General features: G+C 59.7%; 10 protein-coding genes across 10 annotated transcripts; 5 read left to right on the forward strand and 5 right to left on the reverse strand.

Moving 5' to 3' along the window:
* Positions 1–24: 24 nt before the first annotated feature.
* Positions 25–432, forward strand: GGTG_04421 (hypothetical protein; the record flags this gene model as incomplete). The annotated part of the gene is made up of 1 exon (XM_009222217.1): positions 25–432. One exon carries the CDS (start codon positions 25–27, stop codon positions 430–432), a length of 408 nt encoding a protein of 135 aa, XP_009220481.1.
* GGTG_04422 (hypothetical protein) lies at positions 274–3,921 on the reverse strand. The gene is made up of 2 exons (XM_009222218.1): positions 3,617–3,921; positions 274–3,513 (listed from the first exon to the last, which is right to left on the reverse strand). The coding sequence occupies exon 2, from the start codon at positions 2,944–2,946 to the stop codon at positions 805–807; it is 2,142 nt and encodes a 713-aa protein (XP_009220482.1). The 5' UTR covers positions 2,947–3,513; positions 3,617–3,921; the 3' UTR covers positions 274–804.
* Positions 3,922–4,963: 1,042 nt separating this feature from the next.
* On the forward strand, positions 4,964–5,626 carry GGTG_04423 (hypothetical protein; the record flags this gene model as incomplete). Its single annotated transcript, XM_009222219.1, has 1 exon — positions 4,964–5,626. The coding sequence occupies one exon, from the start codon at positions 4,964–4,966 to the stop codon at positions 5,624–5,626; it is 663 nt and encodes a 220-aa protein (XP_009220483.1).
* A 766-nt stretch (positions 5,627–6,392) lies between these two features.
* On the reverse strand, positions 6,393–7,842 carry GGTG_04424 (hypothetical protein). The gene is made up of 2 exons (XM_009222220.1): positions 7,721–7,842; positions 6,393–7,599 (listed from the first exon to the last, which is right to left on the reverse strand). The coding sequence occupies exons 1-2, from the start codon at positions 7,779–7,781 to the stop codon at positions 6,446–6,448; spliced, it is 1,215 nt and encodes a 404-aa protein (XP_009220484.1). The 5' UTR covers positions 7,782–7,842; the 3' UTR covers positions 6,393–6,445.
* Positions 7,843–8,210: 368 nt separating this feature from the next.
* Positions 8,211–9,048, reverse strand: GGTG_04425 (hypothetical protein; the record flags this gene model as incomplete). The annotated part of the gene is made up of 2 exons (XM_009222221.1): positions 8,211–8,291; positions 8,380–9,048. The coding sequence occupies 2 exons, from the start codon at positions 9,046–9,048 to the stop codon at positions 8,211–8,213; spliced, it is 750 nt and encodes a 249-aa protein (XP_009220485.1).
* A 1,603-nt stretch (positions 9,049–10,651) lies between these two features.
* GGTG_04426 (hypothetical protein) lies at positions 10,652–11,080 on the forward strand (the record flags this gene model as incomplete). The annotated part of the gene is made up of 2 exons (XM_009222222.1): positions 10,652–10,821; positions 11,065–11,080. 2 exons carry the CDS (start codon positions 10,652–10,654, stop codon positions 11,078–11,080), a joined length of 186 nt encoding a protein of 61 aa, XP_009220486.1.
* Positions 11,081–13,069: 1,989 nt separating this feature from the next.
* On the reverse strand, positions 13,070–16,004 carry GGTG_04427 (pre-mRNA-splicing factor ATP-dependent RNA helicase prp43). The gene is made up of 2 exons (XM_009222223.1): positions 13,651–16,004; positions 13,070–13,529 (listed from the first exon to the last, which is right to left on the reverse strand). Exons 1-2 carry the CDS (start codon positions 15,862–15,864, stop codon positions 13,395–13,397), a joined length of 2,349 nt encoding a protein of 782 aa, XP_009220487.1. The 5' UTR covers positions 15,865–16,004; the 3' UTR covers positions 13,070–13,394.
* Positions 16,005–16,315: 311 nt separating this feature from the next.
* GGTG_04428 (protein arginine N-methyltransferase) lies at positions 16,316–19,774 on the forward strand. Its single transcript, XM_009222224.1, has 4 exons — positions 16,316–16,995; positions 17,063–17,669; positions 17,762–19,209; positions 19,285–19,774. Exons 1-4 carry the CDS (start codon positions 16,852–16,854, stop codon positions 19,462–19,464), a joined length of 2,379 nt encoding a protein of 792 aa, XP_009220488.1. The 5' UTR covers positions 16,316–16,851; the 3' UTR covers positions 19,465–19,774.
* GGTG_04429 (small nuclear ribonucleoprotein F) lies at positions 19,502–20,446 on the reverse strand. Its single transcript, XM_009222225.1, has 3 exons — positions 20,306–20,446; positions 20,171–20,208; positions 19,502–20,055 (listed from the first exon to the last, which is right to left on the reverse strand). Exons 1-3 carry the CDS (start codon positions 20,309–20,311, stop codon positions 19,842–19,844), a joined length of 258 nt encoding a protein of 85 aa, XP_009220489.1. The 5' UTR covers positions 20,312–20,446; the 3' UTR covers positions 19,502–19,841.
* A 172-nt stretch (positions 20,447–20,618) lies between these two features.
* Positions 20,619–23,576, forward strand: GGTG_04430 (hypothetical protein). Its single transcript, XM_009222226.1, has 2 exons — positions 20,619–21,884; positions 21,944–23,576. Exons 1-2 carry the CDS (start codon positions 20,724–20,726, stop codon positions 23,168–23,170), a joined length of 2,388 nt encoding a protein of 795 aa, XP_009220490.1. The 5' UTR covers positions 20,619–20,723; the 3' UTR covers positions 23,171–23,576.
* Positions 23,577–24,101: the final 525 nt, after the last annotated feature.

Below are 24,101 nucleotides of genomic sequence, written 5' to 3' on the forward strand. Positions count from 1 at the left end.
CAAGCATCATCTATACACGCCACAATGTTCCTCCCCATTACTTTCTGCCTTTTCGGCGTAGGGGCCATCTCATATGTGCTATTCGGCTTCATTTCTCGCGGCTCCGACCAAGATGGCCACTACGACCACTCAAACAAGACAACAGACCCGAGAGTCGTGCGGCGGCAGCCGCGGTGGACAGCATACGTGGAACTGGAGGAGGTCAAGGGGTGGCTCTGGGAGAAGGCATTTCCATTGACGCGGCCGACACAGCACAGACTCCAGCAAAGGCCCCTGCCCGGACTGGTCGTGCTGAGATTTGTGGTGGAGATGATGGAGATTTCGGACACCGTGACAGGCTGTTTCCATGGTGCATGTTTTGTACTAAGCCATATCATATATCTACACCTGCGACCCGGTGCCGGGTCGCAGGCGCAGGGTTTTCCTCCCTAGGCACAACCCAAGGGTTTTTCCCACGCAACACCTAGCAGTAGCACTGAGGTCTCTTCCATAGACAGAACAGAGTATAAATAAGTAAATATATCTACACCGAGACACAAGATGGCGGCGTATGCTCCTGTGTCATTCGATAGTTAACAATCTCCATGTGGCTTTCTGGGCACCGCGTCTACTTGCCGTGTGGCATATGTTAGGAGATCGGTCAAAGACGAATGTTGACTGTCAGAAGGGACTGATGAGGCGGAAGAGATTCCAGGTGCCACGGATACCAGATGTTGACATGGCCAGGTTCATATTTAATTTTCTGTCTGGCGAGCTGTTGCACATTGCAACCAGATGCCTCTGGAGGTCGCCCTATCCACACCCCTACTCAACCTCCTCGATAACCGGCCTCGCCGCCGTGTTCCCAGCCCCGACGTTCCGCAAGTCCAAATCAATACCCGCCAGGCGCGCGATGGGCGGGACGCCGCCGCCGCCGCCGCCGCCCTCGCCCAGCTCGGGCATCGCCATGCCCAGCCGGAAGTTCTCCAAACTCTCGACCACGTCCCGCGCGTGCTGCCTCACCAGCCCGTCGCCGTCCGTGTCGGCGACGTAGCCGAGCACGCGCACCATGTCACCCCTGCTCTCCTCGGTGAGGCCGAACCCGAGCCGCCGCCCCTCGCGCCTGGCCGCGTCCAGGGCGCGCGCAAAGGCCAGGACGAGCAGCGCGGCCGACCGGCGCAGGATGCCCTTCTCGGGCTCGGGCTCGAGCGCCAGCACCTGCAGGCACAGGTCGACGGCCGACGCCGCGAGCTCCGGGCCGACGCCGCCGACGTTGGTCTCGATGGCGTCGGCGAGTATCGACAGCGCCGACGCCCGCACGCGCACGTCCTCGGCCCCGCGCTTGCTGCCCCAGCCCTCGACGATGCGCGCCAGCACCTCGTTGTCCTCCCGCTGCCGCTCCGACAGCCCGCCGGCGGCGGCGGCGTCATCGTCGTCGGCATCGTTCTCGTCGTCAAGCTCCCCCCTCTCGGCCTTGAGCTTCCTCAGCCTCTCGTCCCGGGCCTGCTTCGCCTCCGTCTTGGGCCGGTGGCCGCGGCGGCCGGCCAGCAACAGGAGCGCCTCGCAGACGTGGCGCGCGGCGTCGCCGGCAAAGGTCTGGCCGAGGCGCTCGACGGCCTGCGCGAGGGCCTCGCCAAAGCGGAGGCGCGTGTCGACGGCCGCGAGCTCGGCCGCGTCCACGTAGCGGTCGACGAGCTCGCGCGTGACCGACTTGGGGTGCCGGTCGGCCAGCTGCGTGTACATCCTGACGACGCGCAGGTTGATGTAGTCCTCGTCCTCGGCCAGCAGCTTGGACAGGAGCACCAGCACCGCCGATATGTCCAGGACGGGGCTGTTGGCCAGCACGAGGCTCTGGATGAGGTTCAGGCCCTCGGATCGCACGGGCGGCGGGGAGTCGGAGTCGGTGATGTATGACACCGCCAGCGCGTACGTCTTGCGGTCCTGAACCTGTCGGTCTGTCTGGCTGGGCCCGGAATCCTCGGGCTCGAATCCGTCTCGGTATTTGAGAAAGAGCGCGAGGTTCGCGGCCGTTGTTGAGACATCGCCGCTCCCATGCCTACTGAGCTTGCCCAGTGCCTGCTCGATCGATTCCATCAGATCCTTGTTCACAATGCTCCTGCGGAAGTTGGGTGTTGTCGCAATCATATTGAGCAAACTCAGCGCCACGGATATGACTTCATCGTCCTGCTGCTCGCCATCCGGCTGAGTGAGGATCTCGTCGACGAGTTTAAGAATGTGGCCTGGTTGGCTGGCCAGCCTCTCGGGAAATTTTAGCATCATGGCTTGGAGCACCTGATTCTCCAGCAACAGATGTTTAGGGTCCTGGCCCGTATCGGCCTCGCCTTTGGTTTGCAAGAAGGAAGTCTCCTTTTGTCCTCCGGGCTTGACCCATCGGCCGAACAGATCCAAAAATATCGTAGATATTTCTTCATCTGTGAAGACGGAGCCGAGCAATGTCAAGAGCCTCTGGCCTCGCTGTTCAGCTTGGGGCAGGTTGATCTCCTCGGCAGCTAGAAGGAACGCTTGCTGCCGCGGAGGCACAACAATCTGCATCTTCCTTTCAGGCAGCTCTTCGAACGCCCATATCAGTCTCTCGCTATTCCGCTCCCCGTTGTAAAGAAGGTTGTGGATGATAGTATAGACTGGACCCAGGGAGCCAGCGACTTTCAGGTAAATGGTCAGCAGGTTTTGTGCCGGGCGGAAGTAGTCGTCCTCTTCAGACTCTTTTGTCTGAGGGTTTCCCCTCCAAGTAAGAGACCACAGGGGAAGGAGAACGGGGCTTATCAGGCGCCGTGCCAGGCCGGGGTTGGGGTGCGACACGACCAAGTGGTGAAGCCGACGGAGACCGGTGGCTAAATCAGCCGGCGAAACGAGGACTGAGGGCTTGCTGAGGTCGACAACCTCGTCCGAGCCTGCCGGGTCCAGAGAATCTACCTCTTGCGGGCCAGGCTTGATAGCCTTGAGCATCGGTTCGACGAAACTGCGCCAGCCAGCAGTGCCTAAATTGTTGGATTATTATCATCAGCCGGAGCTTCCCAGAGCAGTCTCGGCGCATAGCAGGTGTCGGGGAAAGTATTACCAGGGGCGCCAAACTGCCTACGGCCCAAGATGCCAAACCCAACGACATAGGCCGCCACCTTAGTCAGCTCCAGGCCGTGGTCGCCGTCGAGGATCTCCATCAGCTGTGGGGAGATGCCGGCGAACCACTCGTCGGCCGACACGGAGGCGGGCGGCGTGGACAGGAGGCGCGAGGCCATGGCCATGGCCTCCTGAGTGATGGTGGCGTTGCGACGCTTCTGCTGCTCGCCGGGCTTGGACGGCCGCGGCCCCCCCGGCGCCGAGGCTGCCTGCGCGGCGCCGCCCGGGACGGTGGTGGGATGGACGGCAAAGACGAACTCCAGCGTCGCGCGCACGCCGTAGCGGCGGAGCGGCACCGTGGCCAGCAGGCGCACGAACTCGGTGCGCAGCCATGGCGGGACCTTGTTGGGCTGGATCAGGGTGTTGAGGGCCGGGATTATGGGCACGGTTCCGGCTCTTTTGGGTTTGGTGGGTTCGAGTTCAGAACAGAGTCAGAAGATGGACTTTATTAAATCTCTTGGAGCGACAGCTGCCGTCGAGGCTGCCGTCTTTCACCTACTTCTGGACATAGTCGTCAAACTCTTGGCGAGCTGGCTCTCTCGAATCCCTAGGGAGGCTCGGGTCAAAGGCTTTTGTGCCCAAGTCAACGAGCCTCTCCAGTAGCTCGTCGTAGGACGATTGCTGAGGGCCCGTCGAGGCCATTTTTGTTCAGCTGTAGTTGAAGCTTGGACATGAAGTTGTGCATGTTCAGAGGTGAGCTGAAATTCAACTCGGCCTAGGTCAAAGTCAAGCACATTTACCATTAGACACCACGATTGAGGCCTGAGAAATCATTTAGGTGCTGTAGAAGCTGCTGGAAGCCCCTGTATGTGCTGTCGAGTAGCGGTAGGTGGGTCTAATATCAATGTGGGGCCGTGCGCGTGACACCGCGAGAACACACGTCTTAGCTAATCCCAGCCAGGCGCGTCGTCCCATCTCCGTGCCATAAAAGTCCCGCGTCCCCCCCGCGAAGGCCTAAACCTTCCTCCATCCCACCCATTGCTGAGCAACGCCCGGCCTGGGAATCAGGTCTCACAATGCCCAGCACCCACGTCTTTCTCTAGTCCCTTCCTAACCCACGCCTCACCCAGAAAGCAAAGTCAAGCCGTCGAGCAGGGCTGCTCCCAGACAGCCACCGCGAATCCGCAGTGCCAACGAAGACCGTGTGAAGACCCGGACCCGGCCACAGATATTGCTCTCTCGCCCGCTCGACCGAGTCTCAGCACTCTGTTGTAGCTGTGCCCCCCTCATTTGCGCCACGCCTCCCCTACAGTCATCCGTCTCCGCGTTGTGGCCGTCTCGGCGGACATGTGCTTCGTGCCCTCCCCGCCCGGGCTCGGCAAACCTGCCACGGCAAACCGTCGCATCTTCGCTCCCGTATCGGGTACCGTGCAATGATCGCCGCGTGTGGTTTCTTTTTGCTTTGCCGTGGCACTCGCCTTCGCGCGACCGGCCCGAGCGGGGGGAACAGGATTCGGAACTTAACCCTAAGTTTGATCGTGGAAATCATCTCCAAAAAGGTTTGCGTCTCGCGGGTCCGCTCGCCCCCCCTTTTATGCCCGAGTCTCGTTTCATGCGACTGCTCTTATGTGCTCTCTGGCCTGCTGCCCTCACGGGCGGCGGGTAGGAAAGTGCGGGGGCTGAGCGTGGCGAGCGAGGTGCGGACCGGCCTCGGGGGCGGCATCCAGGCACCCCCTCCCGTTCCGCCCGCGGGGGGACAAGGTGGGCAATCGGCAAGGCTAGAGTCTGTTCGGTAAGACCCTCTGGCCTGAGGGCGCTCTTCAGCCTTGTCACCTGGAACCAGTCACTCCGGTCATTCTGGATCTCGGAGGATGCTGGGAGACACTTTGAGCATTTGGTTGGGGAGATGTCACGAGGGGCCAACCCCCACGGACATGACGCCGAGCTTCCCTCCGAGGAAGCCCGTCGTCCTGCGGCGACAGAGGGAGGGCGCAATGATGGCTCACCACGATCAGCTTCGCCGCCTTCACTTCTGTCCTCGATTCACCTCGCCGGAATCGCTCGAGCCGACTTCTGTCGCTCTTGTGAGCGGGGATCTATGGGCCATATACGGAAGCCGGTGAAGCTGATTATTCCTGCCTCGTTGTCACGCCCTCTGCACCCTCTTCGCCCAGTCATGTCACCCTCTTACGGCCTTCCTCGTGGCATCCAACCCTTTCCAAGCTCCGCTCCCCGGCTCCCGAGACGTATCGTCTTCTCGATGCGCCATGCCCAGCATGGGGTCCCGGCCAGACGCATTAATCACCCGCTGTGGGCTCCGGTCCCACGGCGGACAGAACGCCACAACCACAGCCTCCTTCCCTTCCCTTCGGAAGGGCAACGAGTGTTCTGTTTGTCCGCCTCTGCCGTGTTCCTTTTTTTCGACGCGCGGCTGGAAACGGCCGCCGACGAATTGAGACCAGAAGCAAGCGGATTTTTCCGGGGACTTTTTGTGGATGTATTTCACCCCCGTCCGGTCTCGCGAGGCGCCCTGCGTCTCGCTTGTTCGTGGACCCAAACGAAAAACTAGTCCCTGTTGGCAGCGCCTTTTTTTCAAAAGCAACACGGAGAGAGCATAACTGTGGTTCGGGTTCCTGTCTTCCACGACTTCGGCGCTGCGGGCGGAGCTCTTCGGCCACGGCCGCGCTACCGCTGGTGCTTGGAGCGCATATTGTGGGCGGTTTGGCAGCACCCGGAGATCTACGGCGGGTGCAGGCGTAAGGCTCTGCCAGTGTTGACCAAGGCGCTTTGCAGCAATACGAAAACCCAGCCAGAAATCAGCCACCATCGAGACGCCCCCACACCTTGGATGAACTGTCCGTTGACCGGATGCGCTCTCTCGTGGTTCCGGGACCCATCTAGAGTTGGAGTCAAAGCTTCGCGCTTGTCCGGAACCCGCTGACGGGACATGGCGGCCGTTCGTCCAGGGCCAGGGGAAACGCTCGAGCGGCTTGGGCAGCTGGCAGGAAGACATGGGCGCGCTAGTGGCATGGCGGCCCAGGTTGCCCTCCCTTCAGCAATGACGGGAGGGCAACCCCCCTGTTTCGTGGGGATAAGTGGCAACCCCCCTACTCCGTCGACTTTGCACATGGTCTTGATTATGCTAACTGCTCGGTTTCTGGGGGTAGGTGTCGCTTGGTGGAGAGGCGGATGGTTCACCCCCAACTACGCAGTCGAGGCTTGCGCCAGTGGTCACGTAGATAATCAAAACATCATGGAGCATTTGAAGCCAACTTTGACTTGGCCCCATTTCCGTGATGCCGCAAACCGCTTTGTGAATCGGCAAGTAGACAAGGGTGCATTCTGCAAGATAACGAGTGGAGGTAAATTTTCGAGGGCTGCTGGCTACCTAGGGCTTGTTATCACTGTCACTGCCTTCTGAATAATCGCTCAATCCGAGCTCTGCCTGCGCGGCGTCGGCCAATTTTTGCTCCTTGGCGGCCTTGCGAGAGATCTTGCTGGCGGCCCGCAGCCCGGCCCAGGCCTGTCGCTTCTCCTTGTTCAGCTTTGCCGCCACCCTGCCCGCCTCCCTCCTCGCCGCCGCATCCTCGTTCCGGAGCCTGGCCCTGTCCCTCTTGGTCAACGGCCGCGGCGCCGCCTCCTCGCCTGGGCCCTCGCCGTCGCCGTCGCCGTCTTCGGCCTGGGAGGTCCCGGCTTCTTGCGCCTTCTGCTCGCGCACCTTGCTCATCTGCGCCTCCATGGCCTCGGCCCTGCGCGCCTCCTTGCGCGCCTTCTTGGCCGCCCGCTTGGCCGCCGCCGCCGCCCTCCTTATGGCCTTTGGGGTCATTTCCTGGGTGGCGGCTTGGCTCTCGTTCGGCATGGTTTCGGTCTCTTCCCACGTGTCTTCCGTCTCCTCCGGCATGGCTTCCATCTCTTCCGACTCGGCGGCGGCCTCGCTCTCCACGGCCAGGTCGACGGCGACTTGGGGCACCGGCCGCCCCGCCGTCCTCTCCAGCAACTTGGCCATGCCGGCCGTCTCCCGCATCGACTGCAGGTTCCGCTCCCTGCCCGCATCGTGCTCCTCGCGCCGCCCCGCCCGCTCCAGCGCCCTGGTCAGGTGCAGCATGGCGCCCGACGCGCGCGAGATGGCCATGGCCGCCTCCTTGACCGCCATCACGGCCTCCCCGATCGCGGTCGCCGCCTCGGGCGTGACCCCCGCCGGTGCTGCTGCTGCTGTTGATGCTGATGCTGCTGCTGCTGCTGCTGCTGCTCTGTTCTCCCATCCCCTCTCGGTATCCCCGGCGTGGAGGGGCCGCCGCAGCCGCAGCCCCAGCCGCCCCTGCACCTCGCCGCCCTGGGACAGGCGGCCCCGGACGACCCCGACGTCGTCCTGGACGAGGATGCGGCTCGGGATGGCGGCCTCGCCCGGCGCGCCGTCCCGGAGCCGCCGCCTGCGCAGGTGCGAGAGGCTGTCTTTGGGCGACCGCTTGCCCCCGCCGGCCGCCGCGGCGGTGCTGGCGAATGTGCGGGCGCCGCCGGCGTTGCGCATGCAAGCCGTCAATGCTGGGTGGTTTTTTTTTGGGTTTTTTTTTCGTCAGTGGAGAACTCCCAATGGCGAATCGGGCACGTGGTTTGCTGCCACCCAGGGGGTGGCCGGCAGCATTCATCAAGAATATGCCCTTACATATACGAGGGGCGGCGGCATGGTTGAGCAAAGGCAGGGCCCTATGCCTTATGTGCGCCATTTCGACAGGCTTGCTCCGTGTGAGCTACTTTCGCCGATGTTGGCGTTTACTTGGTGAAGTTGTCGACGCGCAAACTTCAATGGCTGGCTGTGCGACAAATATTGGAGCTGCTTGATTGAGGACAGTGTCTTCTGTGATACAACCACTGTGCTTTTCATTAATGTGGTGTGCAGATTTGTGAGAGGCACAGTGCGTAAAATAATTGGGCGAAAAAATCTCGTTGTTCCGATTTCATCGTCCGTGCTTTTAGAGTTAAGTGCTATTAACGGCGACAAGTTTCGCAAACCAGACGTGTACGTTTACAATACCACCAAAGCGAAACTTGGCATGGCTACAAAACCACAAGTCACTGAAAAAGTCACCAAATCAACCAACGCCTCGTGTTCCCATGTTCAGGTGTTTTCCTCCACCATTTCCCGTCAACCGGGTTTACAGTCCTGGCTGATCCGCTCCGTTGCCGAAGAACTTTTCCCCATGCCCCAGATCCGAGTTGTAAAACCCCGCGTCAGTCTGTCATTTGTCCGGCATTGAGTTAGTGAGAATTGGCCGTACAGATAACAAGTACGGCAGAAGTCAAAAACACCATGCTGTCACTCACCATGCAGCCAAAGCAAGACGCTCCCGCGTACAGGGTCCAGCCATCGTGCGTGCAGTTGCCGCCGGCCCAGCGGTCGCAGCGCCATACGCCGCGATCGTCAGGCATGGACGGCGGGCGGGGGCACGGCTGCACGATGAGGTTACCGTCGTCCGCCACGTACATGCCCTGGGCCGCGGCGGCCCCGGAGGCCTGGTAGAACAGCCCCATCTCCTCCTCGTCGGTGACCTCCACCGGGTCGTTCCCGATGAAGAAGGAGTGCGCCCGGGGATCCGGGCAGTAGCACCACAGCTCGGTATGGACGATGAAGAGATACGTCCGGTCTGCAGGATAGAGGTACTCGTCCGCGTCGTCGACAGCAGACTGTTGCTGCTGCTGCTGCTGCTGCTGCTGCTGTTGCTGCTGCTGCTGCGACTGAGCACCCGCGGCGTCGTAGGGCGGCGGCGGGGGCTGGGCGCTGCCCGGGGCCGGGCGGGTGGGCAGATCGTAGTGGAAGATATGCCGGGCCCGGCACCGCCCGTAAAAGGGCATCAGCGGCGTGATCCTGGTCTGCCCGTTGACCGTATACCGGTAGCGCCTGTACTGCGGCTGCGGGCGCTGCCGCTGCTGCCGCTGGCCCTGGCCCTGGTCTTGGCCGGCGGAGGATGGCATGCTTGGCTGCCGTGGGTCCATTGTCTGTTGGTGCGATTGTCGGAAGCAGGTCGCCTTGCCGATAGGTTTCAGTGGGGAAAAGATACGGGGAAGGGAGCGAGAACGTGGCAATCCCGTGCTTGGTAGCGGCTTGGGATGGGAACACACAAGGTTGAAAATCGGGGAGTAAGGGATATGATGTGATGAGCTTGTCAGGTGAGACGAGCCTTGTGTTGCAGTCAGAAAAAGGGAGGAGTTCCAGAGGAAGGACAAGAGACTCTTTATAGACGCAAGCCATCCTCTTCCCACTGTGATATAGCCAACCTCTCCTACTTCTCGGCAGCCACTGAAAAAAAAAAGATATCAACCACCACCACGCACGCCGCAGCCCAAAAGTCGGATGGCACACTGATAGCGCAGGTGATGCCAAGATTGGCAAGGTACAGAGGCGATCATGCGAGCCAGAGCCCAAGAGAAGAAGCAAAGAGCCGGGGGTATCAATGGTTAGCGGCCTCGCTGGGCTAGCCGGCGCCTTGCCACTAGCTCATACGTAATCAAGGAAGTTATCCTACTGGACGTTCGCGATCTCCACATCCTGGCGGCCCTGCGTGCCCGGCTTGCTTTTCCTTGATCACCGATGATGCTGAGCCCGCCCAGGGGGGGAACGCTACGGACGCAACTTGGGCAGCCTCAGACGACCATTGGAAAGCCACCCATTATCCCCGCAAACTAGCCAAGAGGATGCTAGTGCATTCCGCCTCAGCACTTGCCGATGTGGAGCGGAACAGAAATAGCTATAACTGCCAAGAGAGAGTCGGCTAGCAATGGCTGCATGAGAGGTATTTGGGCGCTGGAGGAAGGCTCTTTACCCACCTGGGCTAGATAAAACGTGGATAGGACAGCGTACTTTTGTAGCGGGGAGATACAAGAGGACGAAAAAGCAAGAGCAAAGAGCACAAAGAGGACAGAGAGAGTGTGGAGAGGGAGCTGGCGTTTTCTTGGACCGGCGTGTCTAGGCAAAATACGCCACTAGCTAGCCTCCTACCTCTTACCTCATAGCTGTCTCAGATGCGGTATTGTAGGGGTTTTCGTAGTAGCAGCGCTCACCGCCTCTATTCAGGGAAGGCGGTGGATGTTTCCTTGTCTCTATTAGACCGGCCACGAGATTGATTCAGATGCGGCTCTGCTCATAGTGGTCGGGGATTACAAAATTTTTGGTCGTTGATGGTGATCAAACTTGAACATTATGGGGGTTGGAAGCCGGTGAGAACTAAACGGGAGCACGCACTCAAGGGGCACAGGATGACGCCAAGCGGCCATGATGACCGACCGGCCTCGGCTGTCCGCCCCCGGTTTCCGACTGCCGGGCTTGATTCAAAGGGATATGCGTGGTCCTTGTTGTGGAGACGAGCGGTTGGAAGTGTCATTGAGGGCCGTCCAGCCAGCCCCTTTTTCCCCCTGCCATTGGACAGCACACCATTGACGGGCTGGAATAATTAGCTCGAGGGTTCCTCTGATCCGAGATACATAGATGCTAGTAGTCGGATGTTGTCTTCCGCCCCCGTCTCGCAACCATTATCCGTCGCACCCGCCGCTCGCCCTTGACGACTGCCAAGCGCGCCCAGGATGCTTAGGGCTGCTGGGCATGCGCACTAGCAGCTCTCGATCGGAGTGTGTTGGGCTGGTCGACGTCCACGAGGGAGAGGAGACCCATCACCCCCCCGCTTTCCTATCTGCTCCTCCTTGGTGGGCCCACCCTGGCGCAGGTGCAGACGAACTGCTGCCCAGGCGCAGGCAACAAGGCGATGTAACTGTGTACGTACGGCCAGCGCAATCGTCCAGCAGGACCGTCCCGATCGATTGGGGTTGGTTCATGCCGAGCTAGAGCCCCTGTTCTGACCGGTCACTGTGGAAAAGAGGAAGAATAACCTTGGGCTCAAAATGGCATCATGACTGCGTGTCGTTATGTTGGGTGTATGCTGCGATGCGTGGTACTTGTTCTCTTCTGACATGGATATCTCCTGTGTGACTAACGCCTCCGTTTCTTTGGGAAACAAGGCAGAGCAAGGCATGAATTTCTTCTCTTTCTGGGCACTTCACGGAGCATTCGACCCGGCCAAAAGGAAATAAACGCCCCTCCATCACGCAAGCCTCGTCACGCAGCTCCCTCCGCCACCTCCCTGAGATGACGGTGGACGCCCCCCCAGCTGGATACCTCCTGGGCTCCCATCCATACCTACTGGCAGTTTTTACGCACGAAACTAACACAGATCAGACTGCCTAGCGAGCAAGCCCCCAACTCGTGGGTGGTGTGACACGGCCCTTTCAGGACTTCCGTATGACTGCTGTTGGTGCCTGACGGCCCTGTCATCTTTTCTTTGCTTTCGTAATTTCTTTTTCTCTTCTCCGTCTCATGTTTTTAGCCTTTTTTTCTTCGTCTTTCTTTTGTTCCTTGCTTCTCCCCACGTCCACACCCACACCAACACTCGCCACCGCGCAAATCATACGGTCCAAGCTCGGCCGGCCTAGGCGAGTCGAGGCTTTCTGCATGACATGTTTGATCCGGGTAGCTGAGAGTAGGTGGCTGAGTAGAGGCAAGTAGCTGACACGCAAGGGAGGTACGCACGCGGGGTGGAGAGAAGGTGGCGAACAGAGCGTGGGCTAGCCAAACCCTCCAGGAACTTCGCATGGTGCTGGGATCTTTCCCCTCACGTCCGTAAAACAAACCTATTATTAACCGATCTCCGCTAGAGGGATGGGAACATCGCGGATCGAGACGGCCAAGGATATTAGCAGGGGGGAGGACCCGCAGCGTCAACCAACCAACCAACCAACCAACCGACCAACCAACCACCCAACCAACCACCCAACCAACCCAGCTGCTGCCAGGGCTGGAAATTCACCCCATTCACGGTACAGCATCCATCCATGGCGTGGCATGGGGGGCAGGCAGGCAGTCCCACTCACACACACCCCGGACGTACGCTTGCCTATTTGGGAATGCTGTGCATGTCCGCTCAAAGTCGACCTCGCTTCCGATTTCCTGGCCAAGGGGGGTGGGAGGGGGTGGTTTGTTCGCGCGAGCAGCAGTCCGATCGTCCGTAATCATTTTGTGTAGCACCATCGGGCTCAAGGGTGCTCGCACCAGCCAAGGCAAGGAAGGGGCAGGGGATACTAAGAAAAAAAAAAAAGCAAAACTGACCAAGTTCTTCCAGTGTTGGTTGTGCAACCACACAACCACCCACCCATCCACCCCAAAATGGCAAGCGGTGGGAGGTGCATAGACAATGGATGGCGGTGTGCAGCCTCGTTTTGGGAATGATGAAGGGAGGGAGAGAGAGAAGAAGGGATCTGGGTGGGTGTGCCTGATGTCAGGTGGATGGCTGAGATCATCAAACACCCATTTCCCACCACCCATAACGTAATGGAGCACAAGATCCGGCCGCGGAATCGTGGGGGAGAAGATTTAACACCGGTGAGCAAATCTCCCGCCATGTTTGAATCAGCATTGTGGCGGATTACCAACACCCTCATGTGACTCCCATGCTCAGCCGGAACCAACACATCCCCAAAGAGCAAAAGCATGCACTCGAACGAGTTTGCTCAGCACAGTGATGGTCGTCGGAACAGGACTTGGAAATGACAAATAGGAACCAGGCAGATCTACAGGGGAAGGTTCGGTGGTAATGGGAGCCCGGTCGAGCTGTCGGAAATGCGTGCGTATTTCATCGAGCCGCCACGCTCAGGCAACGAGGTTGACCTCCATAGGCATGGGACGACAGCACCCACACACCCAAAAACAGAAACCCGCGAGCCCAGACGGCGCAATAGACCCTCCGCTCCGTCCCAGCTGTCGGCTGGAGGGAAGCGTGCCTAGCATTCCCCGGCATCGACGCTGCCAAGGAGACACCTTACGCGGAATACATCCGATATCCGTCTCCCTTCCGTTAGCGGCGGCCCAGAAAGTCCGCTTGATGAGCCCTCAGCTCGACAAGGGTCAACAATTTGCCATCAGACAACATGAAAAAACAAGCCACATCCGTCAGAGCACATGGAGGCAGGACCAATAATACATCTTGATCCTCGTCATTGTAAAGCTGAGCTATGGTATCAAATGCCGCTAGCTTCGCCGTGCTGCCCCGTTCCGGGCCTCGGCGCGTCTCGACTTGATAGGAAATGTTATCCTGCGCGTGTGGCGCTTGGGTACCTCCGCAGGAGTCAAGGTGGTCAAGGTACCTCGGGGTACAAACAGCCAGACCGCTCCAGCACCCTGCCATCGGACAGCGTCCATGAAATGCAAATTTTGCCGGCGGCAAACCCGCATGCGGCCACGCCCCCCCTTTGTCGGCCCCGTAACGGTGGGACTACAAGGAAAAAGAAGCAAAACTCTAATACTTGGAGGAGCCGCCAGCCTGGGACCGCGTGGCCTTCTTCCTCTTGATCGTCTCAGCGACGCGCTTGAGCGCCTGCTTTGCCCTGTCGTCCTCAAAGTTGGCGAGGTCGTAATAGGCCGGAGCGATATCCTGGAACATTGGCACATGAGTTAGTCCTGCGCAAGGCCAGATACAGAAATGGGCCACAGGGGTATGGGGTCGAGGTGCGTTGTCAAAGGAAAGAAAGGGAATGACGTAGAAAATCGCTCACCAAAAGCCACTCGGGTTTGATCCAAGTCACTGTTCGGATGTACTGCTTGGAGGTGAGCACAAATTCGTGGTACAGGACCCAGTCGTACTCGGTGGTCAGGACGGTGCTGGGATGCAACATCACGATCTGGTTATCCTTGATGGTGTGGTAGATCTTGCCGCTTGAGGACTCGCGAAGTGCAACCTGCATGAAGAAGCCCGCAACCAGGCACTTGCGGATGTTGGTGTAGTAGTTCTTGTCCGAGAAGGACGTGCTCACGAGCTCGAGTTCCTGGCGCTCCATGATCCCCTTGAGCTGCGCCCGCACGTTGTCGGCGCTGCTCAGGTGCCGGAGCGAGAGGAAATGCTCGCGGCACCACTTCTTCATGTCAGTCCCTTTGCTCATCTCGCCCTTGAAAGCATGGTACGCGTTGAGCAGTGTCAGGTGATCTCCCTCATCATGCTTGAAATGCTCCTTCATCTCGTCTGCCCTCTTGCGATTGCTGGTCGGCCTCATGAAAACCTGTGGCACCGACAGCAGCGACGTTATGGAGAGCATCTCGTTGGAGCAGAAGAACTCGGGTGACGACACCAACATCACGGCTAGGGCAGGATCTAGCGGGTACTCTGAGGCCATGTGGCCGAGCGATGTCAGGTCTCCATCGTCGTTCAGACATGCCAGGTAATTCAGCTCCTCGAGAGCCCTCATCATGGTCTCGGGCGCTGGCGGATCCATAAAGTCAAAATGGACCAGATCGTCCACGCCGAGCTTTTTGAGCTCTAGAATCGTGTTGCTAAGGTTAGACCGAAGGATTTCGGGGTAGGTCTGTTCGATGAGCTCCTTTTTGTAGGCCGCCTCCGTGTACAGCCTGAAGCACTTTCCTGGCTGCGTACGACCGGCACGACCAGCTCGCTGCTGCGCCGACGCTCTCGAGATGGGAGTGACAAGGAGCGACTCGACGCGGATGCGCGCGTTGTAAATCTTTTGCTTGCTGAAACCAGGGTCCACGACATAGACGATACCGTCGATGGTCAAACTGGTCTCCGCAATGTTTGTCGCCACAATGCACTTCCGTCCGGGAGCTCCGCCCTTACGGAGCGGCGGCGGAGCGTCGTCGAAGATCCTCTGCTGCTGGTTCGGAGGGAGCGTTCCGTATAGAGGATAGACCGTCATGGGCCCGCAGCCGGCGTCCCTGATCAGCTCGTCCACCTCTAGGCGCACCTTGCGACAGACGTCCTCGATCTCCTCCTCGCCTGTCAAGAACAGCAGGATATCACCCTTGCCCTCCGTCGCGTGGATCTGCAGGACGGTCCGTACCGACGCCTCGATGTAGTCACGCTCGGCCTCGGCCGTGTAGAAGATCTCGACAGGGTGCGTTCGGCCGGGCACGGCCAGAATGGGCGCATCGTAAAAGTACCGCTGGAACTTGGCGGCGTCAAGGGTGGCCGACATGATGATGATCTTGATGTCCTTGCGCCGCTGGGACAGCTGCTTTAGCAGTGCCATCAGAATATCTGTTGCAAGCGTTCTCTCGTGGGCTTCATCGATAATGATGCAGCTGTAGCGGGACATGTCTGGGTCGTGGATGGTCTCGCGAAGCAGCTGTCCATCCGTCATGTACTTCAGGATGGTGTTGGGGCCCGTCCTGTTCTCGAAACGAATGCTGTAGCCGACCTCCTGGCCGAGCTCGACGTCCAGCTCGTCTGCGACACGTTGCGCGACCGACGTGGCGGCGACACGGCGGGGCTGCGTGCATGCCACCATCTTATTGTTGAGCTGGGGGAGCTCGTCGTACAGCACGTACTGCGGGATCTGCGTCGTCTTTCCAGAACCCGTCTCACCGACGAACACCATGATCTGGGTGCTGTGGTAAACATCGAGGAACTCCTGGCGGTGCTGCTGGACGGGCAGGTCGCGGCGCGTCCTGAGGATCTTGAAGTATCTCTCGCTGTGTTCGCCGCCCGTGAAGGCGTTGCGATCGGCTTCCTCGAGCTTCACAGCCTGTTCGGCCGTCGTCGCGTGGCGCTTCAGGCCAGCAACGAGGGACGCGGGCGAGTTGGCCCCATTGCGGTCGTTTTCGTACATGTGTGCTAGGTAGGGATTGTAGCTGTCGGCCTTGGATGGCGGCGCAGAGTCGGAGCCCTTGAAGCGCTTCTGGGTGGGGGATCCGGGGGATTCGTCGGCGCTGGGACGTTTGGATCCCTTGAAAACACCTGACTCGTTCTTGTCAGCCATCACAAGAGCAGGCGCCACAGACAGCGGCGGCGCGGGGTTAAAAGGAAGCGATTCTCGGTCAAGAGTCTTTGTCGCACTAGCGGGTCGGGTCGGTGTCTTTCTGCTGGGAAGCGCGCAGCAAACACGGCACAAAGCAAAAAGTTTTGACCGCCCAGGAGAGCAGCCAATCAGGCACGCTGGTGATAAGATAATGCCAGGGTCCGATCGGCTAGGAGTCATGCGGCCGGCAGGTTGGGTGTGACCGAGTCAGCTCCGTAGCCGCCATTCAAAAGTGTTACTCGAATATGGATTTGGATGACATGATGTTGGCTCACAGCGGGCGATATTGCAATGACGGCGGGAACTGTGATAACGTGCTCATCCCAACGAAGATAAGCGCTGGTAAAATTTGGGGCAATAAATACCTTGTTAGGTACCTGACAGTTTATATATTTCTTCCATATCGACGACAGCATGTTCGGATTTGGCAAAAGCTGCCAATGCCTAACTGGTAAGGAGCGATGGTGATTGGGAGCATTTGGCTGCGGGCGGGTCCTTGAGAATCGAAAGAATCTGCGAGTGGGAATTGGAGAGAGGGGAAGAAAAAAACATAAAAAATAAAAATACACCCCGCATTATCAAGAGCACTTGGAAGAGAGCCTTGCTCGCGATAGAGAGTCCGTCGCCATCTCAAGATCGCAGCTGCTTGGTTTCTCTCGAAGCCCCGCGTTTCAAAGCAGCGTTGCGTCACCAACTCCTCATTTTTACGTGACGAGGCATTCGCCATTACCAGCCTTGAACTTCATTGATCGATTCCGCAACCTGACAACGCATGCAAGGAGCGAGAGCCCGACTCCGCCCAAGAATCCTTGTCGTTCGGACTTGCCCAGCTGGGTTTAAGCCCTGTGCGTCACTGCACCACCAAACCCCGGGCTGTACCAATTCACAACGCTCAGGCTTCCACTTCAGTCGGTTGGTTCCTGGACCACACCTCAGCACACCCACAAGATGTCAACACCCGGAGAGATGAACCCCGAATCTTATGAGTTCCAGCAGCCCATCGGCCGGCCAAATTTCGCCATCGGGCAGCACGACTCCGACAGACGGGATGTTTTGTCGGAAAAACAACATTCCCATGTCTTGTCATGTGGTGTAAGTGCCTGCGCCCAGGGCGCAAAGTAGTGAGAGCATACGCTGATAAGATCGGCCAAACCACCAGTTCAACTTCCTCACTGCGCCCATCACCAATCGCCACTTCCACCGCCGTGTCGTGGATCTGTACCACTCCCACATCAAGGAGGTCCAGGAGCATGGCCTGAGTGAAGCTGAGAAGGCGAACCCTTCGCTTCCAGGGCCCATACTGCCCACTCTAACCAACGCGGATACATCGCTGTTTCCGAGTCCGTATTCTGGAGCCCTGGTGGCCTACTCAAGTCCCTGGATCGACCTGTGTGCTGAAGATCCCGTGGTTGCCAGCCTGTCGCGTCAAGCCCTCAACCTCGAGGTTGCATACGCAAACTTCTGCGGCGCTCGCAGCGTCATTGTTCCTGGCCCCCGGATCGATGCCGATTCCAGGGGCGTTGCCCAGTATGCCCGCGCCATTCAGGAAGCCTTCATCGTCGGCGTGAGGGTCAACCTGATCATCCACTTGCCCATGTATCGGGAACCGGGCCTCGAGGAGAAGGAGGACCTACTCTCTACCACCGTGAATGGAACTGCTAGCAAGCCCCTGTCTATCGAAGCTGCCGAGATAGATCTGTTTGGTGTTTGGGGCACTTGGCACACCATCAGAACTGTGAACGAGTACACAGCGAGGCTGTTTGTTGGTACGGCGCGCACCTCCTTTCCTTGTATACATGGAACCACGGCATAATATGCATTGGTATCAGGAACAGTTCAGCTAACTCGTGGCGTATAGCTCTGAGGATTCCATGCAGACTTCCAGACAAGGACCTCCAGACTCGGTGGTTCTCTGAGCCTTTGCACTATCTGACCTTCGGCCCGACAAGCTTTCAGGAGAACAGGACGGGCAACCCCTCGTTCGGCAAGCATCACCAGGACATGATCAACATGTACATGCGGCTGAAGAACTACCCCTGGATGATTTTATATGATGTCGGCCCAACTGCAGAAGAGATTACGAAGCTCACAGCCGACGAGTTCCCAAGTCTCGCGGAAGCGCACAATGGCATGAGCAGCCGCACATCCAGGCCAGAACGCAACCCCCAGGTCGCATATCTACAACATTTGGAGCGCCAGCAGCCTCCGTACTCGACACTGGAGACTCCTGCGCTCGTCAGCTTCCAGGACTGGTTGCAGTCACCACTGCAGCCATTGTCGGACAACCTCGAGTCGTCTACGTACGAGATGTTCGAGGGAGATCCCGTCAAATACGACCAATACGAGAAGGCCATCGCCAAGGCCATGGCCGAGTGGAAGATGCTCAACAAGCCAACCTCGTCTAGCGACGGCGCGCTCGTCGTCGCGGTTGCGGGCGCCGGGCGCGGGCCCCTCGTCACGCGCGTGCTGCGCGCCAGCGCCACCACGGGCTTCCCCGTGCAGCTGTGGGCCGTCGAGAAGAACCAGAACGCATATGTGTACCTGCTGCGCCAGAACGAGCGCGAGTGGGGCGGCCGCGTACGCGTCGTCAAGACGGACATGCGGGAGTGGGACGGCCCCGTGCTGCCAGGCGATGCCGGCGCAGTGGCCCCCGGCACCACGGCGCCGGCGGTCGACATACTCGTCACGGAGCTTCTGGGGTCGTTCGGCGACAACGAGCTCTCGCCCGAGTGCCTGGACGGCATCCAGCGCCACCTGGCGCGCCCGCACGGCATCTCCATCCCGCACTCGTACACGGCGCACCTGTCGCCCGCCGCGCACCCGCGCATCCACGCCGACCTGGCCAACCGCCACGCCACGGGCTCGGCCGGCGGGCCCGACGCGCACGTCTTCGAGACGCCCTGGGTCGTGCGGCTCTTCGCCATGGACTTCCTCGCCGCTAAGGGCGTGCCCGGTAAGCCACGGATCCAGGAGGCCTGGGAGTTCGTCCACCCGGTCCGCCTGCCCTTCGCCGAGCGCTGGGCGGCACAGCACGGGCCCCACAGGAGGGTCAACCGCGCCGGCGGCGGCAGCATGAACCTCGCCGCGGGGCTCAACGAGCACAATGCGCGCCATTGTCACCTCACCTTTGTGTGCGGGCGCAGGGGCGCGGTCCATGGCCTGGCGGGGTACTTTGAGTCGACGCTGTACGCGTCGCAGGTGCCCGGCAAGGAGAAGGACCTGGTCGAGATCAGCATCCACCCGGAGCGTATCGATCAGAAGAGCAAGGATATGATCTCGTGGTTCCCCATCTTCTTTCCTCTCAAGGTATGTCTTCGTCTGCCCTGCCTGCAATGTTTGATGCTATAGACACTGACGCCATTTGTCGTTCCTGTTACACAGCAACCGCTTTATTTCCCCGAAGACGCCGAGCTCGAGGTCAGCATGTGGCGGCAGACGGACGACACCAAAGTGTGGTACGAGTGGATGGTCGAGGCCTTCATCTGGGTTAGCCCAACGCAGCGCCTCAAGGTCGGCGCCTCGGAGATGCATAGCAGTCGCAAGGTCGCTTGCTTGATGTAGGGAATGGGTTAGTGTGCTTGCCAAAGGGAAGGAAAAGTCTGGAGTTTGGTCATTGGTTGGATTGGTAGGCTCTAGTGGGAGGGCTTTGAAGGATTTTGATTCTTCTACTTGGCAGCAATCCCAGTAGTAGTCCAAGATAGCGGCTTTTCCCGCTCTCAAAAGGATTTCTCCATTTATTCAAGAGGACCTCGGCCTGACCTCGAGGAAAATTAGGCGAATCGCAAATTCCCATATGAAAACGCCATCTACCCAATGCTCCGGTACAGTTTTAGGTATTCGCTTTTATCCTCCACTCTTGTTTCCTCCAACCATCGAGACGGGGCCTCCCGCGAGCTGTCCCCGCCGATGTGCTGCTCACTTGTCCCAATCAGACCCTCCTAATCATCCATGTTGGTGTCCCCGTCGGCGCCGCGAACCCATAGTACGTTGTTGCACCTGATGAGGATCTGCCCCAGGTCGCCGGCGAGCTTCTGGTCGATGTACTCCTGGGCGCCGCTGAGCTGGATGTTCATGTAGCTGTCGATGCTGACTAGCCTGCCCTTGTACTCGGTCTCGCCCCACTTTAGGCGCACGTAGACGTCCTTGTTGACCCTGTTGTTGTGGTTGTTGCTGTTAGTATCTGGTCTATTGGCTATCGAGGCCCGGCGCAATGGTCGGTCGGTGGCTGTGGGCGCCGGTGCGGGGAGGAGGGGGGGCCAAGGCGTACAGGTCTTGCAGCATCGGCCGCGGGTTGATGGGCACGAACTGTGCGCGGGCGCGGTGGGTTAGCAAAGGCATAGACTAGCACATCAGAGGGGGGCGTTGGGAGGGAAATGGCTATAGCGGGCCAGCGGCAACATACACTCATGGTGGCGACTGTGGTTTGCGGTCGCTGTGGTCGAGTTCTGTTGTGGTTGCCGCCAACTTTTGGCGTGGGACGGGGATGGGGAGGCTCAAATCAACGGTCGCTTGGACAGCCTGAACCGGCAGCTTTGCAGCGATGCGATTGACGGGCGGTCAGGCCAACAGGGCCCATTATTCCGACCCCCACCAACGGGCGCACACCAAGCTTAGGTGCGCACGTGAGCGCGTGTCGAAGCTGTTTCTGCTGTGTCGCAATTTTGACCGCGGGCCGCGTCACATCGCGTCCGGCCCCCCGCTCCACTCAGCAGACACGTGCCGCGATCCTGCCGGGACATCGACGACGACGACGACGACAACGAAGACTGTTGCGAAATACCCAACCCGTCCATGGAGAGTGAGCCGGCGCGTCAGAAAACATGGCGACCCGACGTGTGATTGAAGACTCGGACGACGACGGTAGCGACTTGAGCCCGCTTAAGAGCCCAGCCTACTCGCTTCTCACGGACGTGGCCGATCGCGACGACTACGACTACTACCTTGCCGACGATCACGCCGCGCCGGGGCCGGCGCTCCCCGACGGCGGCCCCAGCGGCGCGCAGCAGGCCTCCAGGAGCGGCTCGACGGACCCGGCCTTCTTCGAGCGGGTCTACCAGGAGCAGAGCAGGACCGTGGAGCCCCTGGGCCGCGCGACCATCCCGCAGACCGCCGCCGCGCCTTCAAACGACGCCAGCTCCGGGGGCCGGCAGTCCGAGACGAGGTCGTCCATCACGGATCCCACCTCCAAGGGCGGCAGACGCCGCACCTCGGGCGGCGCGGCCGCTGTCGCCGACTTGACGCAGGTGACCACGCCCGGCCGACCGTCCCGCAAGGCGGCGGCGGCCGCCGACGCCGCCGCCGCCGCCGTGTGGGACGTGCCGAGCAGCCCGGCCACAGCGGGCAAAGGGTCGTCGTCCAAAGCCGCCACGACATACGGGAAACGCAAGCGCGCGCTCGCCTCGGCCGGGTTCGCGACGCTGGAGGCGGGGCCGGCCGAGGTCGCGTCGTCGTCGCTGTCGTCGCCCGTGGCGAAGCGGCCGCGCGCCGCGGCGCAGGCCAGCCCGCGGTCGCCGGGCGCCCAGCTCGCGGACGAGATAGGTCTGGGCGGCGGCAACATCCAGGTGGCGGGCGGAGCGGGCGACGACGTGGACCTGGTCGTCATCCCGAGGAGTGGGGACCGCGTCCAGCCGTCGGGCGCGGGGTCCGACGCGACGTCCGCGCCGGGCCAGACGCAGATCCGCGAGACACAGAACGCGACTATCGAGGTCACGCTGCCGCAAACGCTCAGTTCTAGCCAGAAGCAGGCTTACAAGGTCTTCACCTTGTCGTCGGAGCCAAGCCCTGAGGATGACGGCTCGTCGCTCCCGAACCGTATCGACTACTCTGACCACAGGTCAAGCGGCATCACTGTCGCCGTCTCGACTCCTAGTCACTTTGCCTCGTCTCGCAAGGTGGACAGCAGTCACCTCCCTTCAACGGCCGAGGTCCCGCCACCACCGTCCACAATTAAAAAGGGTAGAAAGAGAAAATCAAATCCAGCAGTAAGTGTGACCGAATGTTTGGCTTGTGAGCTTCCCATATCTGACACTCATCTCTACAGCCCACGTCTTCTCCAGACATTTTCGCAGAAGACGATGCAAGATCCTCTAAAAAGGCAAAGAAATTTGTTTACTACGACGACTCTTGGGAGCCCAAGGGGGCACGGGAAGATGCCGCAGAATACAAACAACGATCCAGCCGAACCAGACCGACGGCAGCTGCAGAGGGCCTGCCCGATACTCAGCTGCCAGGGGCGCTGCCAGACACTCAACCATTTGGGACTTTGCCAGATACACAGCCTCCGGGCGTCTTGCATGCAAGAGAGATGCCCGGAGGACTACCAGACACTCAGCCGCCACCACCGCCCCTACCACCACAGGGATTCGCCAATCAAACAACCGAACAGAATCGGCCTCAAGATGAGCTCACACTGGACCCGCCAGACCGCAGCCGAGGACAGGGCGCAGATCCCATCTTGATAATGTCGTCAGATCAAGAAGCCGGGCCGAGCCGCGTGCCGGAAAAGCAGGCAAAGCCTCAGAAGAAAAGGGGCCGCAAGAAGAAAGGGGTGGCTAAACCCTCCGAGCCGGCGGCGACTCCCGCGGAGCTTGCAGCGGGCGATGACGTCATCAACGCCCTTTCTGCGATGCAACAAACAGATGCACCAGCGGAGATTTACGCAAAGACGGATGCAGCCCTTGTACCTGCACTCGAAATCCCGGTGCCGGAAGCACCCCCAAAGAAGAAAAGGGGAAGGCCTAAGGCAGACACTACCACGCAGGAAGTCGATCAAACGGTCGTGGCTGAAGCAGAGGCACCATTAAAGAAGAAGAGAGGGAGGCCCAAAAAATCGGCCGCCAAAGTCACAGAGCCCACTGGGAAGGAGGAGGGAGCCACGGCAGCCAAGCAAAGTGGTCATGCGACAGCGCCGTCCCCACCAACAGGCGCGGGCGACCCCGCCGCGACGAGAGCGCTGTCGCAGGTGAGCGACGGCAACTCCCAAAAAAAGACATGCCGAGCTTCCGTGGAGTCCCCAGAGGGCGCCAACGTCACCAGTGGCAGCCGCGGAGCCAGCACAGACCCGGCCGAGAAGGGAAAGGAGAACGGCGATCTCGATGGTGGCTCGAAAAACGTGTCAAGGGAGGCAACAGCAGCACCACCAGTCGCGAAGCCGGCGGGCGCCACCAACGGCTGCAGCCCGGCAGGCCCGGCTGGAAAGGTGAGTTATCGGGTGGGACTGAGCAGGAGATCCCGGATCGCTCCTTTGCTCAAGTCATTGCGCAAATAAAGGATGGGTTCGTTGCTGTGGGCGACCGATAGGCTCTCGGTTTTTTTGTTTTTGTTTTGCATTTCCTGGGCGGTTTCCTTGTTGGGTTGTTTTGGTGTCACTCCCCCTGGTCGGACAGGCGTAAGTGGCTGCTCATGTCTGATGAAGTAGTGGAGGGGTGGCGCTGGGCTTGAGGAGAAGGCAACAGCCCAAAGCCAGCCCCGATGGGCTGTTTTGTTTGTCTTGGCTTGTTTTTAGTTTTGTTCCTATCATGAACTGTACACAATACCACATTCCGTCGATGGCACCACGGAACCTAGCTTCTCATGCAGCTTGCCTTGCCCGCGCCACGCCACGCTCCTCCTCGCCCGTCTGTGCTCCTCGGGCAGCCGAACCACTTACGTACTGACAAAAAAAACCGCATCACCCATCATCCGTGGCACCCCTTGCTCCACCTGCATTTTCGATCCACCGAAAGCCAGCTGTGATGTGGGCGGGAAGGGCTGCCGAGACCCGGGGTTGGGAGCAGGAGCACAGGGAGAGAGGGAAGCGAGCGGTCAGGGCGTGGGTGGCAGGCGGGCAGGTGGGTGGGCGGTCAGCGACGAATGGGCAGCCTTCCCTTTGTGGTCCTGCCCGCCAAGAATGCCGTTGGGGTCGCCTGCTCGCCGCCAAGACCACGAATTGCATCACCACCCTCCCCTCGGGCTGCTCTTTCTTTCCCTTTCCCTTGACCACCTGCCCCTGGGCTGCTATTGCTTTCTTTTTTTTTTTTACTCTTCTTCCGCCCGATCTCTTCGCCTTTGAGAGCCTGCAACTTCCACATAAGGCCTAGTGCGGGGCACGCATATCTTTTCAATCTCTCACAAGACCCCACGCTTTCTTTTGCTTGGGCGGAAGGTGGTAGGTGGGTGCCTGGGTGGTGGTGCCTCTCGTAGATTTTTTTTTGGTGGAA

The sequence above is a fragment of the Gaeumannomyces tritici genome, assembly GCF_000145635.1.
Source record: "Gaeumannomyces tritici R3-111a-1 unplaced genomic scaffold supercont2.2, whole genome shotgun sequence".
Classification (NCBI taxonomy): Eukaryota; Fungi; Ascomycota; class Sordariomycetes; order Magnaporthales; family Magnaporthaceae; genus Gaeumannomyces; species Gaeumannomyces tritici.

Bases quoted from the DNA above. Each gene is read 5' to 3' on its own strand.
- GGTG_04422 (XM_009222218.1), bottom strand. From the start codon at position 2,946: ATGCTCAAGGCTATCAAGCCTGGCCCGCAAGAGGTAGATTCTCTGGAC.
- GGTG_04429 (XM_009222225.1), bottom strand. The intron at 20,056-20,170 runs GTACGCCTTGGC...CCACAACAACAG, and splicing joins CGGCCGATGCTGCAAGACCT to GGTCAACAAGGACGTCTACG.
- GGTG_04424 (XM_009222220.1), bottom strand. From the start codon at position 7,781: ATGGCGCACATAAGGCATAGGGCCCTGCCTTTGCTCAACCATGCCGCC. The intron at 7,600-7,720 runs GTAAGGGCATAT...AAAACCACCCAG, and splicing joins TGCCGCCGCCCCTCGTATAT to CATTGACGGCTTGCATGCGC.
- GGTG_04428 (XM_009222224.1), top strand. From the start codon at position 16,852: ATGTCAACACCCGGAGAGATGAACCCCGAATCTTATGAGTTCCAGCAG. The intron at 16,996-17,062 runs GTAAGTGCCTGC...CCAAACCACCAG, and splicing joins CCCATGTCTTGTCATGTGGT to TTCAACTTCCTCACTGCGCC. The intron at 19,210-19,284 runs GTATGTCTTCGT...CCTGTTACACAG, and splicing joins CCATCTTCTTTCCTCTCAAG to CAACCGCTTTATTTCCCCGA.
- GGTG_04430 (XM_009222226.1), top strand. From the start codon at position 20,724: ATGGCGACCCGACGTGTGATTGAAGACTCGGACGACGACGGTAGCGAC. The intron at 21,885-21,943 runs GTAAGTGTGACC...TCATCTCTACAG, and splicing joins AGAGAAAATCAAATCCAGCA to CCCACGTCTTCTCCAGACAT.
- GGTG_04427 (XM_009222223.1), bottom strand. From the start codon at position 15,864: ATGGCTGACAAGAACGAGTCAGGTGTTTTCAAGGGATCCAAACGTCCC. The intron at 13,530-13,650 runs GTGAGCGATTTT...CCAATGTTCCAG, and splicing joins TCAAACCCGAGTGGCTTTTG to GATATCGCTCCGGCCTATTA.